This window comes from Theropithecus gelada, chromosome 4 (assembly GCF_003255815.1).
Source record: "Theropithecus gelada isolate Dixy chromosome 4, Tgel_1.0, whole genome shotgun sequence".
In the NCBI taxonomy this organism is placed as follows: domain Eukaryota; kingdom Metazoa; phylum Chordata; class Mammalia; order Primates; family Cercopithecidae; genus Theropithecus; species Theropithecus gelada.
The window spans coordinates 148,676,334-148,689,470 of NC_037671.1; the positions used below are offsets into that span (position 1 = coordinate 148,676,334).

The 13,137-nt window shown below is 34.6% G+C and overlaps 1 protein-coding gene across 5 annotated transcripts in view; it reads left to right on the plus strand.

The window, feature by feature from the left end:
* Positions 1 to 13,137, plus strand: part of NKAIN2 (sodium/potassium transporting ATPase interacting 2) — a 1,030,226-nt gene that overhangs the window by 328,111 nt on the left and 688,978 nt on the right. The window contains exon 2 of one of the 5 annotated variants that reach the window (XM_025384318.1): positions 8,770 to 8,833. The exons of the other annotated variants lie outside the window; for them this stretch is intronic. Within the exon in view, the coding sequence (XP_025240103.1) occupies positions 8,783 to 8,833 (51 nt within the window). The 5' untranslated portion in view covers positions 8,770 to 8,782. The remainder of the gene's footprint in view (positions 1 to 8,769; positions 8,834 to 13,137) is intronic. 5 annotated transcript variants of the gene reach the window in all.

The window sequence follows — 13,137 nt, forward strand, 5'->3', positions numbered from 1 at the left end:
TTTGCTCCTCTGAGTTATTTCCAGTGACTTCTATTCCAGTTCGCTGATCCTTTTTTCTGCTTGATCTAGTCTGCTGCCAAACACCTTTAGTGTGTTTTCCAGGTCACTTATGTTCTTCGGCTTCATGATTTTGGTTTAGTATTTTGTAATATTTTCTCTTTCTTTGTTGAAAGTTTTACTTTGTACATGCATTGGGCTCTTGACCTTATGCACGTTATTTTTAATTCATTCTCAGGTTAACCATTTCACTGGGGTTGATTTCTGGAAGTGTATCTTGTTCCTTTGTTTGAAGCATCTTAGTCAGATTCTTCATTTTTCTTGACTCTCTCTGTTGGTATCTGCACATTAGACAAAGCAGACACCTCTATCAGTCGTTACTGACTTGACTTGTACAGAAGGCTCCCACCAATCAACCTACCCAGGGATTCTGGTGGCCTCTATCAACTCTTTTCCTTCCACAGGAGGGGAAGGCTTTTGTCAGCTTACTGTGTGATGAACTGAAGCTATGGTGTCTGTAACCCACTGTTTCTATTTTTCCTCAGGTGGCTAGATTGTGCCATCTCCGTCAGAGCGTCAGGATTCACAAAGCAGAAGCTTGTTGTTTGGGAAGCCCTAGAGATATTGTAGCATTGGACACACAGATTAACTCTTTTCCTTCCAAGAGGAAAGCTGAAAAAAAGATTGGGATTTTTTGTTTTTTTGTTTGCTCACTCTGTGCTAAGCAGTGGGGAGGAACAATAGCCTCTACCAGCCCAAGATGTTGCCTGCATTCTTCCTCAGGTGTCTAGATTGTGCTGGGCCCCTCAGAGCTTCAAGACTAGCAAGACAAAGGCCAGTTCTCTGTACCACCCCCCATGCCCCACCCTGCTTCATTGGAAATGCAAGGGGATTGAATATGTGATCCAAGCCCTTTCTTCCCCTGGGTGAAACCAGGAGCTTGGGCATCTCTTTCTGATCTAAGGGAACCACACTGAGAAGGGTCTCTGGTGAGAGGGTGTTTCATTTCTCTCTACCAGCTTCAGTGAGTCTGGTTTTGCATTCTCCCAGGATGCAAGTACCTTTCATTTAGTTTCTGATTTCCCACACAGGGAATTCTTCCATCAATTGTGGCTGAATTGATATGCTTGTATGAAGAAGGAGAGTCCAGGGTTTCCTATTCTGCCATCTTGCTGACATCACTCTGCTACATTCTTGTATGGTTAGTTTTGTAGGCATATGTTTTTATATTTCTTAGGTAAGTACTAGGAATATAATTGTTGGCATACAGAGTAGGCATGTATTTAACACTGTAAGGTATCTTCCAGTTTTTCAAAATATTTTATTTTTCACTCTGACTAGCAATATATGAGATGTCCAGTTGCTCTGCATTCTAGCTAACATGTGTTATCAGCCTTTTTAATTTCAGCAATAGTACTATGTGTGGAGTAAAATTGTAATGGGGTCTTAATTAGCATTTTCTGGATTTATTTTTATGGACATTGAATAGGTTTATGATGATTGGATATTGTTTCAAGGGAACGAGTGGTAAAAAGGATGGCACTAGGGACATTTGGTCTTATCAACTAAAAGTAGTATTGTCCATTAACAGAAATGGGGATGACTGAAATATATGCGGGTGGGGGCAGGAAAAGGAATATAAAAAATTGAGTATGAGGCATGTTAATTTGATATTCCTATTAGATAAGTTCAAGTAGAGATGTCAAGTGGCTATATGAGTTTAAGTTCAGGGAAACATCTATTTGAAGATCATCAGCATACAGATGATAGTAAAGCCATGAGATTTGGTGAGATCACTAAGGGAGGAATTGTAAGTAGAAAAGAGCTGAGAACTAAGCCCTGGACTCCTCCAGAACTGCACCCATTAAAAGAAACCAGGAAAAGATTTTGAAATTAAATAGCCAGAGAGGACAGAAGACAGATGAGAATGTGACACTCAGAAGCCAAGAAAGGAGAGCTTTCAGTAGAGACGCAGTGATTAACTGTGCCTAATGTTGCCCAAAGGGAGGATTCTGCTACATTCTGAGGGAACAAAAGGTTGTGGTCAGAGGGTGGGACGCTTGACGCTATAATTATATTCAGTTCTAGCTATTAGTAATGTAAAGGTCTGGAGAATGATGATTGAGACAGGGGCTCTGTTAGGCTGAAGGACAAGATCACAAGAAGAAGGGAGTTTAAGAGACAGAAAGGTCAGTTTGTTGGAAGCATGTTGTAACAAGTGACATGCAATTGGAAAAGCTTTTTAAAAATGTTTGTGTGTATGTATTTGACAAGCAAGAATAATAGGCTAAATCTGTCAATATGTCATTTAATAAGATTAAAAAAGGAAGTTTTGTATTGAGGTGTAATATATTAAGTACATCGAGAAATAATTATTCACATTAGGTTATACGTATGGAATTTAATGGATTTAGTTGACTGTGAACTTAGTAAAGCTTTGCCAATTAGATTCTTAATGATTTCCAATAAATTTTTTTCAAAAAGGACTTACAAAAACATGGTTAATCCTTATCTGTATTAAATAATTTTAGCAACTAAAGTAAGAAAGGCTGCTCCTCTTTACAAGCATAGGTCAACCACACCTTAAATGTCATGTGCCTTCACATATTCTATATTGAGTATATCAAAGGAAGAGAGACTAGGATTATCAGTGAAGTTCAAGCCTTATCACATGACTATAGTGTTATCAAACAGACAATTTCATATACTTCCCTTGAGAAAAAAAGAAATTAAGGAAAAATAAATGAGTGGCATTTTATATTCCTCCTTGAGCAGTAGTGACAGGAGAATGTAGAGATACCCCTGCTTGGCAGCATTAAGAATTTTTATATTTTAGTGATTGATAGCACTGCTTCATCAGCAATGTAATCCTTAAAAAAATTTGAAAATCACTAAACGAGTTAACTTTATGGTGAAGACTTATCACATTTTATGAATTCTAAGACACCATCAATTACTATACCATATACCATTATTTTATGTAGCAAACTGTCATAATTATGATATGACTTCACTTTTAAAAACTCATTCTGATTTCAGAAATATTAAAATGTGAAAAAGGGTTTTGGTATGTATTAGTGATATGTAGCAATTAAAAACTATAGGTCCTCAACTTTTTATTTTTAATAATGTTGGTGTCTTAGTGTGCTATGTATCTTTCAAATAATCCAAATCCACAAAAATATGTTTTTGCAAACACAGACTTTTTATTATCAAATTCTTTTTTATGTAAAATATTATATTTTTATTATAGTTAGTAGATGCCTTCCCTGAATAACTTTTCAAAGCACGTTCAGCTCTTAGAGATTAGTAACAAAATTCTTATTGGGTTAATATCAATTTTTCCGTTAAAATGTTATTCTTCATTTGCTGCACTGATGCCATGTCTTTTGACTATTAGTAATAAAATTGAGGCTACGTAAAGAACATGTTAGAGATACCATGTATCCTAATTACTCCACCTGGGGTGCAGTCAGCAGTTTGCTCTAAGTTGCTCTTTTGGCTGTGTTGCAAAGTAGTTCATACACTTGTACCTTCTAGTTTATGGGTGAATTTTGTCAGTGCATTCTATGTTTATTTGTGAAGAGTTCTTCATGGAAGTCAGATTAGGCTATCACAGGAACAGCATGCTTCTAAGATGTTTGTGTAATGTTGATTAATGTGACATTGTATTGTAACTTTATGGTAATAATTCTTTATCATTTAAAAGCATCTTGAATTCAAGATGTTTTAACTTTAATGCAGATTTTCTTATGCAGGATCCTAAAAACTTGGTTGCAATAATACTGCTGAAAAAACCATTTTGGTTTTTTTTTTGTGACTATCCACCAGAAAGCTGGACTTGAACCTTAAGTAAATTTAGTGGAGAACAAAGAAGTGGCACTTTAGGAAAGTGCTATGTAGCAACTATTTCTAACATCAAACCATCCGGTAACTTGTAAGCTTCATAGTTGTCTAATTACTGAATGCCGGCTACATGTAACCATAGCCATTATATAATCATGTTTAAAGATGAGGGTAAAGGAAGTGGTAAAGATCCAGATAATATGTAATCTTATTAATTAATGTTTATGAATGATGCAGAAAAAATAATTTAAGAAAAACACTGGGCCATAGATATACACTTTCACAGATAGCCAAGCAGTGAAGGCATTAGGTACAGTTCATTTTGGAAGTATGTACAGGGACTGATACAAAGTTCTGCTTATTTCTTAAAGTGATTAGGCTATAAAATGCTTTTTTACTTTGAATTATTAACCTTTCTAATTACTTGCCTTCCCACCAAGAAAGGCATGAGAAGTAAAGTTGGGATGAATCAATTTCATTTTTTTCCGGTAGCAAATTTGAAGTGAATTCAATTTTGTTCAAGGTGGAAAAACTTATTTCATAGAAAAATTCTCTGGGGAGGTCCAGGAGAAAAATTAATATTGTATTTGCATACCATAGTTAGGATCACAGATGAACTTCAGTGGTACCCAATTTACCTATATCTAAGCAAAAAGCAAAGCCATCCGTACTAAATGATCTGTTTGAGGTATTTGATAACATCTTTCTCAATATTTTTGATTGTCCAGGAAGCACGCAGTGAGGCAAAACGGTCAGCACAGGCAATAAGACAGAAAGCTGACCTAAGCACCTGCCTGTGTTCTACTCTTTTGTAATTTTAGTTGCATCAGTATAATTCCATATTGGCATCATTCCCTCTTTCACTTTATTTTGCACTGTCATATAAAGCTACCATTAAGGCATATACTCCATCCTAAATCTCATTTGATCTCTAAGTAAAAGTTCTTAAAACTATCAGGACAAGATGGCCATACCTTAGGAGGTGTGCTAACTAAACTAAGGGAGTCTGGTTCTCTTTCTCCTCAAGATACAGCCCTGTAGATAGCTACAGATTTTTTTCAACTGAGGTCTTTGTGATGTCAGAGTATTTTCTTTCCTTCTTGTATTCTAGAGGTTTAAACTGAGCCCTGGAGATAAGGCATGATGCTATCATAGGAATAGATTCCTGTCACAAGGGTAGAAGGTTCAAATATCTTTTCATTCAGGTCTTTTTCTTTAGAAATGATCCTCTCATTTATTTATATCCAATCTTACTTTTAAAAGAGGAGGTATGGCTAAAAATATGCACACATTGCAATAACATAAAATGAATTAAAAAATCAAAATAAAAAGGAAACAACTCTAGGAAACTCAAATGAAGCCGAGATTAAATTTAGAAAATAGAAAGGGATGTTCTGCAATGTAAATTGGAATATAGCAAGTATTGTCTTTAAATAATTTTTTCACTTGTAAATGAACAGAAAACAAATGATTATAAGATTTGAAGTGGTCATGCTATTAATGCCAATACCTTGGGAGGAAACAAATACAATTTTTGCATTCCAGTTCTCACAGGACGCACTGTGGTGAGGTTAACGGCATCCTCAATGATACCCTCTCCAGTGAGTACAATAAAAATTATTGTAGTCATTCTTCTTATTGTCTACATGTAATATAAGCCCAGGGGTGACAGCAACATGAAAACTCAGTAAAAAGCACTTTTATAGAACAGTGATCATCTGAAAACAGTGATCTCTGAGGACAGAGGTCTATAATCCTGTCATTTTGTTCCTGGGATAAAAACTTAGAATATATAGAACAGTAAATTGGCAAAGTCATCCTGTATGGGCCAGAGTAAATATTTTGGTTTTGAAGGTCATATGTTCTCCATCTCAACTTCTCAATTCTGCCTTTGTAGCATGAAAGCAGCCATAGGTAATGTGGAAATGAATGGGGGTACCAGTAAAACTTTAAACAATTAGCTGTTGAGCCAGATTTGGTTCATGGACTGTCCTTTGCCAAATCTGATCTAGAGAAATAGGATTTTATTCACTTTAGAGATTCATCTGGTCTGTAACTTCTCAGAACAATTTTTTAATAAATATTTGAAAGCAAAGATTAGAAATTCAAGTACATCTTTGAAATTAAAGACCTGAAAGACATTCTGTTACCATGTAAGGGTACTATAGGATATAGCTCCCCAACCAGAAAGTGGTTGATATCTTCATTTAAAAAGTAAAGAATTTAACCAGAGTTACCTCACCTCTGAATAAGGAAGGGTGAATGAGTGTAATTAATCGGGGAACATTTCCCCCTTGCCCCAAAATTCTGCATTCTCCAGAAGAAATGGATGTTCATATGTGACTCATGGAAAGTATAATAATAAATCATGTGCACCTGGGAATGATCACCCACCTACCAGATCTGTGCCCACGAGCACGTTTTTCTCACCTATTTTTAACGGAATCTTCTTATCAGGAAGTTGGGCATCATAATTTATTCCTCACAGGGTTGCTACGAGGCAAAATGTTTAGCTGTTAGACGAATGATTGATATGATTTGATAGATCATAATTTGGGTCCTAAAGTACATGCCAGAACTCCCAAACGCTTGCATATGGACTGTATCCAACCCATAGAAGTATTTACTTTGTCTTGTGAAACATGGACTGTATAAGCGTCTGTGATGCAAATGAGAAGAAAAATATGGTAGCTTTACATGAAAAAATAGATTTTAGGGAAAAGAAAAACAAGTAGATCTGACCGCCTTAGGCCTACTGCATTGAATGAAAACAGTCCATGTGAGCAAGGCATGTGGCCTCCAGTGTGCACAGCTTTTACTAGACACCTGTCACCCTGGAGCTCCGACTGGGCTCTGCTACCATTCACAACCCGGCTTGTCCTGCTGTGTTGCTTTAGTAGTGTCCATAAGAAACAAATCCTTCCTGGTCCCATGGATATATCTTTTCTTTTTCTTTTGTATACCCGGTCTGCTTTGTTTTCTTCTATTATGTGGTTCTTGTTAGGATGCCAGAGTAACGTAAAGTCAGGAGGTTATTAGTAGCTCTGTGATAAAGGAATTCTCTAGTTAAGTAAGCTTAGGTATGCTTAAGGAAGCAAAGAAGCCAGGTGTCTTCTGTGGGCCTCTCATTATCCTTTAATATATTAATGAACATTTTCCGTTTCCATGATAAGAGTACACTGTACAGCGATCTCAAACTCATTTTAACGAATAGATTTTTTAAAATTTCAGTTTAATGCCCTATATGTCATGGCCACTTAACTATTGACCACATTTTCCCCATGGAACATGGTTTGGAAATGATACTATTTAAATCCTCATAGATCTTGTAATTTTAATATAAACATCCCAGATGTATTTGTTGCAAATGGTATCCACCAATTACCTGATAATTGAACCTACTTTATAACATTACTGGATAATAATAGTATCAAGAGTCATATAGGTAAGATTTATTGAATACTTACAGGCAGGAGGTAAGCACTTAGCTAGGTTATTTTATTTAATCTGCACAAAAATTCTGTAAAGTGGATTGTCTTATCCCTCTTCCATAAATGATAAAAATGGGGTAGAGTGAAGCTAAGTAGGTTGCTGGTCACACAGCTGCCAAGTAAGACAACTAAAGTCTTTTACCCTTACTCTTAGCTGCTGGATTTCACTGCCTTGACTTCATGCAGTTAAGAGTTGGAAACATATGCTCCAAATTATATCTAAATTAGATTGATCTTGGACCGTGTTTCTTCCTGTAGTAATGATATATAAATATCAACTGTCTGTTGAAAATCACTCTAGCTTTTAAATATAAAACCTTAATAAAGTAGAAAAGTATATGCTAGATATATATTGTATTTGCTAGAACATATGGCTGGCTAATTCAATAGATTCACCGATTTATAAGATTTAGAAAGAAGAGGTCATGAAACTTGATGCTTTTCAGTTTTAAAATGGTATACTATTTGGTGAGGGTTTTTCTAAAGAAACTGATACTCATGGTCCTATTAAGGCACAGATTTCTTTTATCAGTCCCTGAGGGTACTGACTAGTCCTAAACTGTTCTATATTTAAGGAAAGTGAAGACCAAAAAAGATCAATAAAAGCTAAACTGAATGTTCCTGAAATCTTTTCTGCAAACGGACAGAAATTTAACAGTGCTTAGTAGAGAAGTAGATATGCCTGAACTCCCTTTGAACTTATGTAATCACTCCTCAACTTGCCCTGCCATCCTGTGTATAATTTTGCCCAAGAGGTACACACTTTTAATTTATTAAGGGGAAAAAATATGACAGAGTGTTGAGATGATTTTCAGTAAGGTCCAACCATGATCTGTAAGTTGTAAGAAGCCATTTGTTTTCCAGTAGGTTGATGGAGAAGAAATACACAAAATATTTATAAAATATCACCATCCATAATTGATGATTATAGTATGTAAGTGTATATATTTATAGTATATAGTACATAAGTATATCTATACATAGCTGAATATATGTATACATACATGTTGTGTTTTATTGATACCAAGATACTATTAATTATAATAATACACATCATTGATGCAATCAGAGTTTTTCAGAAAGAAGATAAGCATATCAAACATGCCAATTTTTGGAAGACACATTCAAATTTCAGGAACTATCAGAATTGAAATGTGTCTTATGATTAAGTCTGTCTGGATGGATTGCTCGCTATTCAGATGTAGGGGTTGATAAAATGAAAGAAAAAGAGAAGTTAAGTTTTTCTAGGTAGCTAGGTAAAGGGCAAGGGTTGGTAGATGTGGGAAGCAAATTAAGATTTTAGCATGCTGTGAAGTTTATTTAGAAGCTCTAAATTATGCGGGTCAAGTTCCAAGCCTTGTTGAATTAGTTGGGGTTGCCTTTAAATGGGTCACCCTCTAATCATGCCTTATTTGTCCCTCTGGTGTATTTACAGGTACTGAAGATGGATGGGAATCATTAGGTATCTCTTATTATATTGTCCCACAAATATCTTAACCGTGAGTTTTTCAGAGTAATATTTTTCCATTTGTGTCTACAGGCTAATATATATTTGAAGAATTCATGACCACACCTCAATGTTCATGTTTCACTGAGATTATTTCATTTTCATCCAGAAAAATAGTTTTATTTTATGTAAATAATATGTATTTTTCTGGCTCTGAAAATGATGCATGGTATTGAAGACAACTTGGGAAATGTTGGTACAAAATAGATGACTTAAAATCACCCATAATAGTACCTTTGGCTATAATGACGTAATTTGAAGTGTCCATTCTTTTTGCTTTAAATATGTTTTTTCATATAAAATTGAGATCACTTAGTATATATATTTTTAATTATGTCCACTTAAAATGAACATTGTGAACATGTTATCTTTAAAATGAGATGTTTAGTCTATCTAGGTAGATAAGAAAGCATATATTCAATAGTTTTATTCAATGAAATAATTGCTGCTTTTATACAACTTAGACTCATATTTATCCATGTTATTAGACTGACTTCAGAGAGGAAAGTTTTATAGGCTATAGTTTTAAGGGAAATTTATTGTTGTATAAAGCTCAACAAGAGGAAAGTAGACATAATTATCATATTTCTAACTTGTCACTGCATTTTGTGATGCTGTGTTACCATGAGCTCAGGTAGTCCTAGATGCTTGCAAATTTTATCAAAGGAAATTGTACAAATTGCAATGGATAATAGCAACCTTAAATTTCATAGTATTTCTGAAAAAAAGAATGACTCCCCATAGTTTTAAATCATTGTCAGAAATTTATTTAAATTTACATTTCCTTGGCAGTCTGTGGTCCTTAAAGTTTAATAAGATAGTCTAAATTGATAAAACTCTGTAAGTCTTTGCCCCTGGTTGAAGAAGTTTCCATAGCATGATGGTTTATTATTCTCTTCCCCCAAAGTATCTGTTCTCTTCATTCATGTTAAAAACAACAACAACAACAAAAAGAAAGGAAATAAAGATAATAAGAGAATTGCATATAATTTTTAGAAATTAATTTAATACACTTGATTATAGCCAAAAGGCCAAGAAGTGATTAGAAATAAATTTAGTTAAAATTATCTGCAGTATAAATCATTTTAATCTCTATTGTGATAAATGTTAGGGATCATATTACAAAATACATTTCCTTTTTTTAGCTTTGTTATTTATAATTATTCCTAGTATAAATGTAAGCTGTTACTGGATTGCTGAGGTATCTGGAAATTCACTGCCTTCAGCCATTGGATTAATGTATTAAAGCTCACCTTAAAATTTTCTGGTGCTGTGCAAATAATAGGTGCTCAGTGAATGCTTGACTGACTACCTAATGGAAGACTACTCTAATAGGCTCCTGAAAGGAGGATGGAAATCTAGAGCATTGCAGGGGAGATGGAGGCAGGAGCTTAGGACAACATGGTTATGTGGGTGAGAGAGAAAGCCAGGAGGCAGGAGCTTAGGACAACATGGTTATGTGGGTGAGAGAGAAAGCCACTGAGACCAAAAAAGGAACCAAAAAGAAATTCCAATATGTAAAGAGTAGCTAATTCTTGTTTTTCCCAGGGACAGTATTTTTCCCAGAGACAGTATTTGTTTTCATACTATTTTTTGGTGATTTTCCTTTTTCTGATATTATATCCTAGGTATTTTATGAATCCTAAGAGGTTTTTGCATAGATGTGCATTTGTTGCATGTTCATAACAATATCTAAGACTGTTATTTCAGAATTTTGTATCAGTCATCTAGTGATTGATAAAAAAATGATATGGAACCTATTTCTGAGATTGGATGATGACATAATAAAAAAAAGTAGCTTCTCATTTTAATTCTCATAATGACTTTGTGATCTTAGTTATAAGTAAATATTGACCTCCTGAATCATATACTGCCAAATGGCAGGAACTGGGCTCTTTAGCCTGTTTTATCTTTTCCTGTATATAGTTGGATGACTCAGAAACACTCAAAACTGCAAGGAGATACCACTGCATTTTAAAACAAAGTTGATTGCCTAATCAATGTTAAGAGACATTGAGAGAGAGAGAGAAATCTAAGACTTGACTTTGGTTAATTGGATTGTCCAGTTGTTATCATAATGCAGGATACTGATTCATCAATATCACTGGCCTTTTAGGATGAGCCATCACAGTCCTCCATGTACATTACTTTATTACTGCCTTTCACACTAGACTATAGCAGCTATGATGCTGTCATACTTGCTTGGTCTGAATGTTGACAATCATTGATTTTCTAAAAAATAATGGTATCTATTAATCTCATGTTTTATTAATTTCTAATTTTAAAAAGCATGGGTTCAGTTGAAACATTACACTGGAAAAGATGTTTTATTTTTATTTATAATTGTGAAAGAGAAGATTTTATAGCACCTGCAACTGTCTGTCACAATATGCAGCTTCATTGTCTTTTCTTGATTTCCAGTAGTTATCTCAATAAATCACTTATTTTTAATGTCATTTAAGAAGAGTATATAAATTATTGCTCTTCCAGTTACAACACAGCATTAATGGGAAATTGTTAATGGGAACTTGAATCATATAAACTATCTAGAGATTCAAAATGACAAATCTATTATTTATTATGAATAATAGTCCTGTAGTTTAATATAGCTACTTCTTTTTTCTTTTTAGAAAATGTTAATCATTCAGCCTAATACTTTGCACAGTAGAAAAGGAGACAAATATTAAACAAGATAAAAATTTGAATTTTGAAAGGTGTCTTCTACTCATTTCTACATGTAGGATCATTTCTCACCTTGTGAACCATAGCAGAATAGAATTAAAAATAAATAATTTTTAGTATTATGCCTGTCTTTATATTTTTTTTTCTTCTTTGTGTCTCTTATGGATCACTACATGATTTAGTAAATATTGTTCTCCTGAGTCAAGATATGCAGATGATATTTGCTTTGGAAGTATTATGGAGGTAGAGGTTGATAGATCTGGACTTTTCATCATTGTGTGAAGTTGGCTATTCTTTTCAGTGCTGCCATTATCACCTTTTCCTCTATGAACTTGTTACTAGAGTTAATATTATAGAGTCCATTTCTGCACTTATTCAAATAACAGGTCATAGGTAAATATGAATTTGAATAAGTGAACAAATTTCATTGTGTCACCGAAAAATTATTTTCAATTTGATGGACATTTGCAAATAGGAGCGCCTCCTTATTTGAACATCACCTATAGATGAGTCATGTTCTACCTGCTGGGTTGCCAAGTCTAAATATTTTTAAATAACAGTGGCTATGCAGGATATAGATAAAAGTCATTTCCATAAATAAACAAATGTATACAAGAGTATGTTTGATTATTTTGTGAGGATTTTACAACAGCTTTCCAGCATTCAGTTTCAAGTCAGTTCTCTCTTTCTCCCTCTGGGGGCTTGCATGTATAAACATACATGCACACGAGTTCACACCGTGTATGTGGATACCTGCACGAAACATTGCATCATTTTACCTGCACGAAACATTGTCTGTAGTGGCCATTCCTCTGCTCCTCTTTATTCTCTTCTATAAATCTCAAATTACTCTTTAATATGTGTTTATGAGCCATCAATTTTTATCTGCTCCGTATTTTAAGAAGGCAAACACAGTTAAGTCAAAATGACTAATGGGATGGTGGGGAGAAGTATGGGCTGATAAAAATTAAATAGGGAACAAATGATTTCCCTTTAGAGCCATCCTTTTAATATGGCCAATTATTGTGAATAAAAAGCAGCATTCTAAAACATTTCTTTTAATTAAATTTTGTAATAAAGATATATACCCCTCTGCTTTCCAAACCACATGTTATCTATACTATGCTTCAGCAGGCAGTAACAATTCAAGAGAAGTTTCAAGCTCTAGAACCTTTTACAGAATTATAGGAGTCTTATTTCAGAGGTTCTTAAAGTGTTATGCATAGTTTTTGCCAAAACACAAAAGATAATCATTGGCAAAAATCTACTGTGTTTTAATCCTCTACTCTCCCCTGACAGTACATTCTCATGAGCATTCACAACTCACTCATCATCCGTCCTTTGTCCCTTCCAGGTCACGCTCCCCTAGAGTTCTTGAAGTGTTTCTCTCTTGGCTCATCATCATCCTCTTCACCACTACTCTTGTTTTAATTACTGGTGATTTCAACATTGTGGTAAATGATCATTTTAATTATCTGGCTTCTCAGGTGGGCCTCCCTGACCCACTGTCCTTCAATTATCTGTCCTTCATCCTAACTCAGGCACCGTGCCCATGATCATTTCCTGCAACCACTCTGTATTCTCAATTTTAAATTCCCTGATTTCCATCCACAA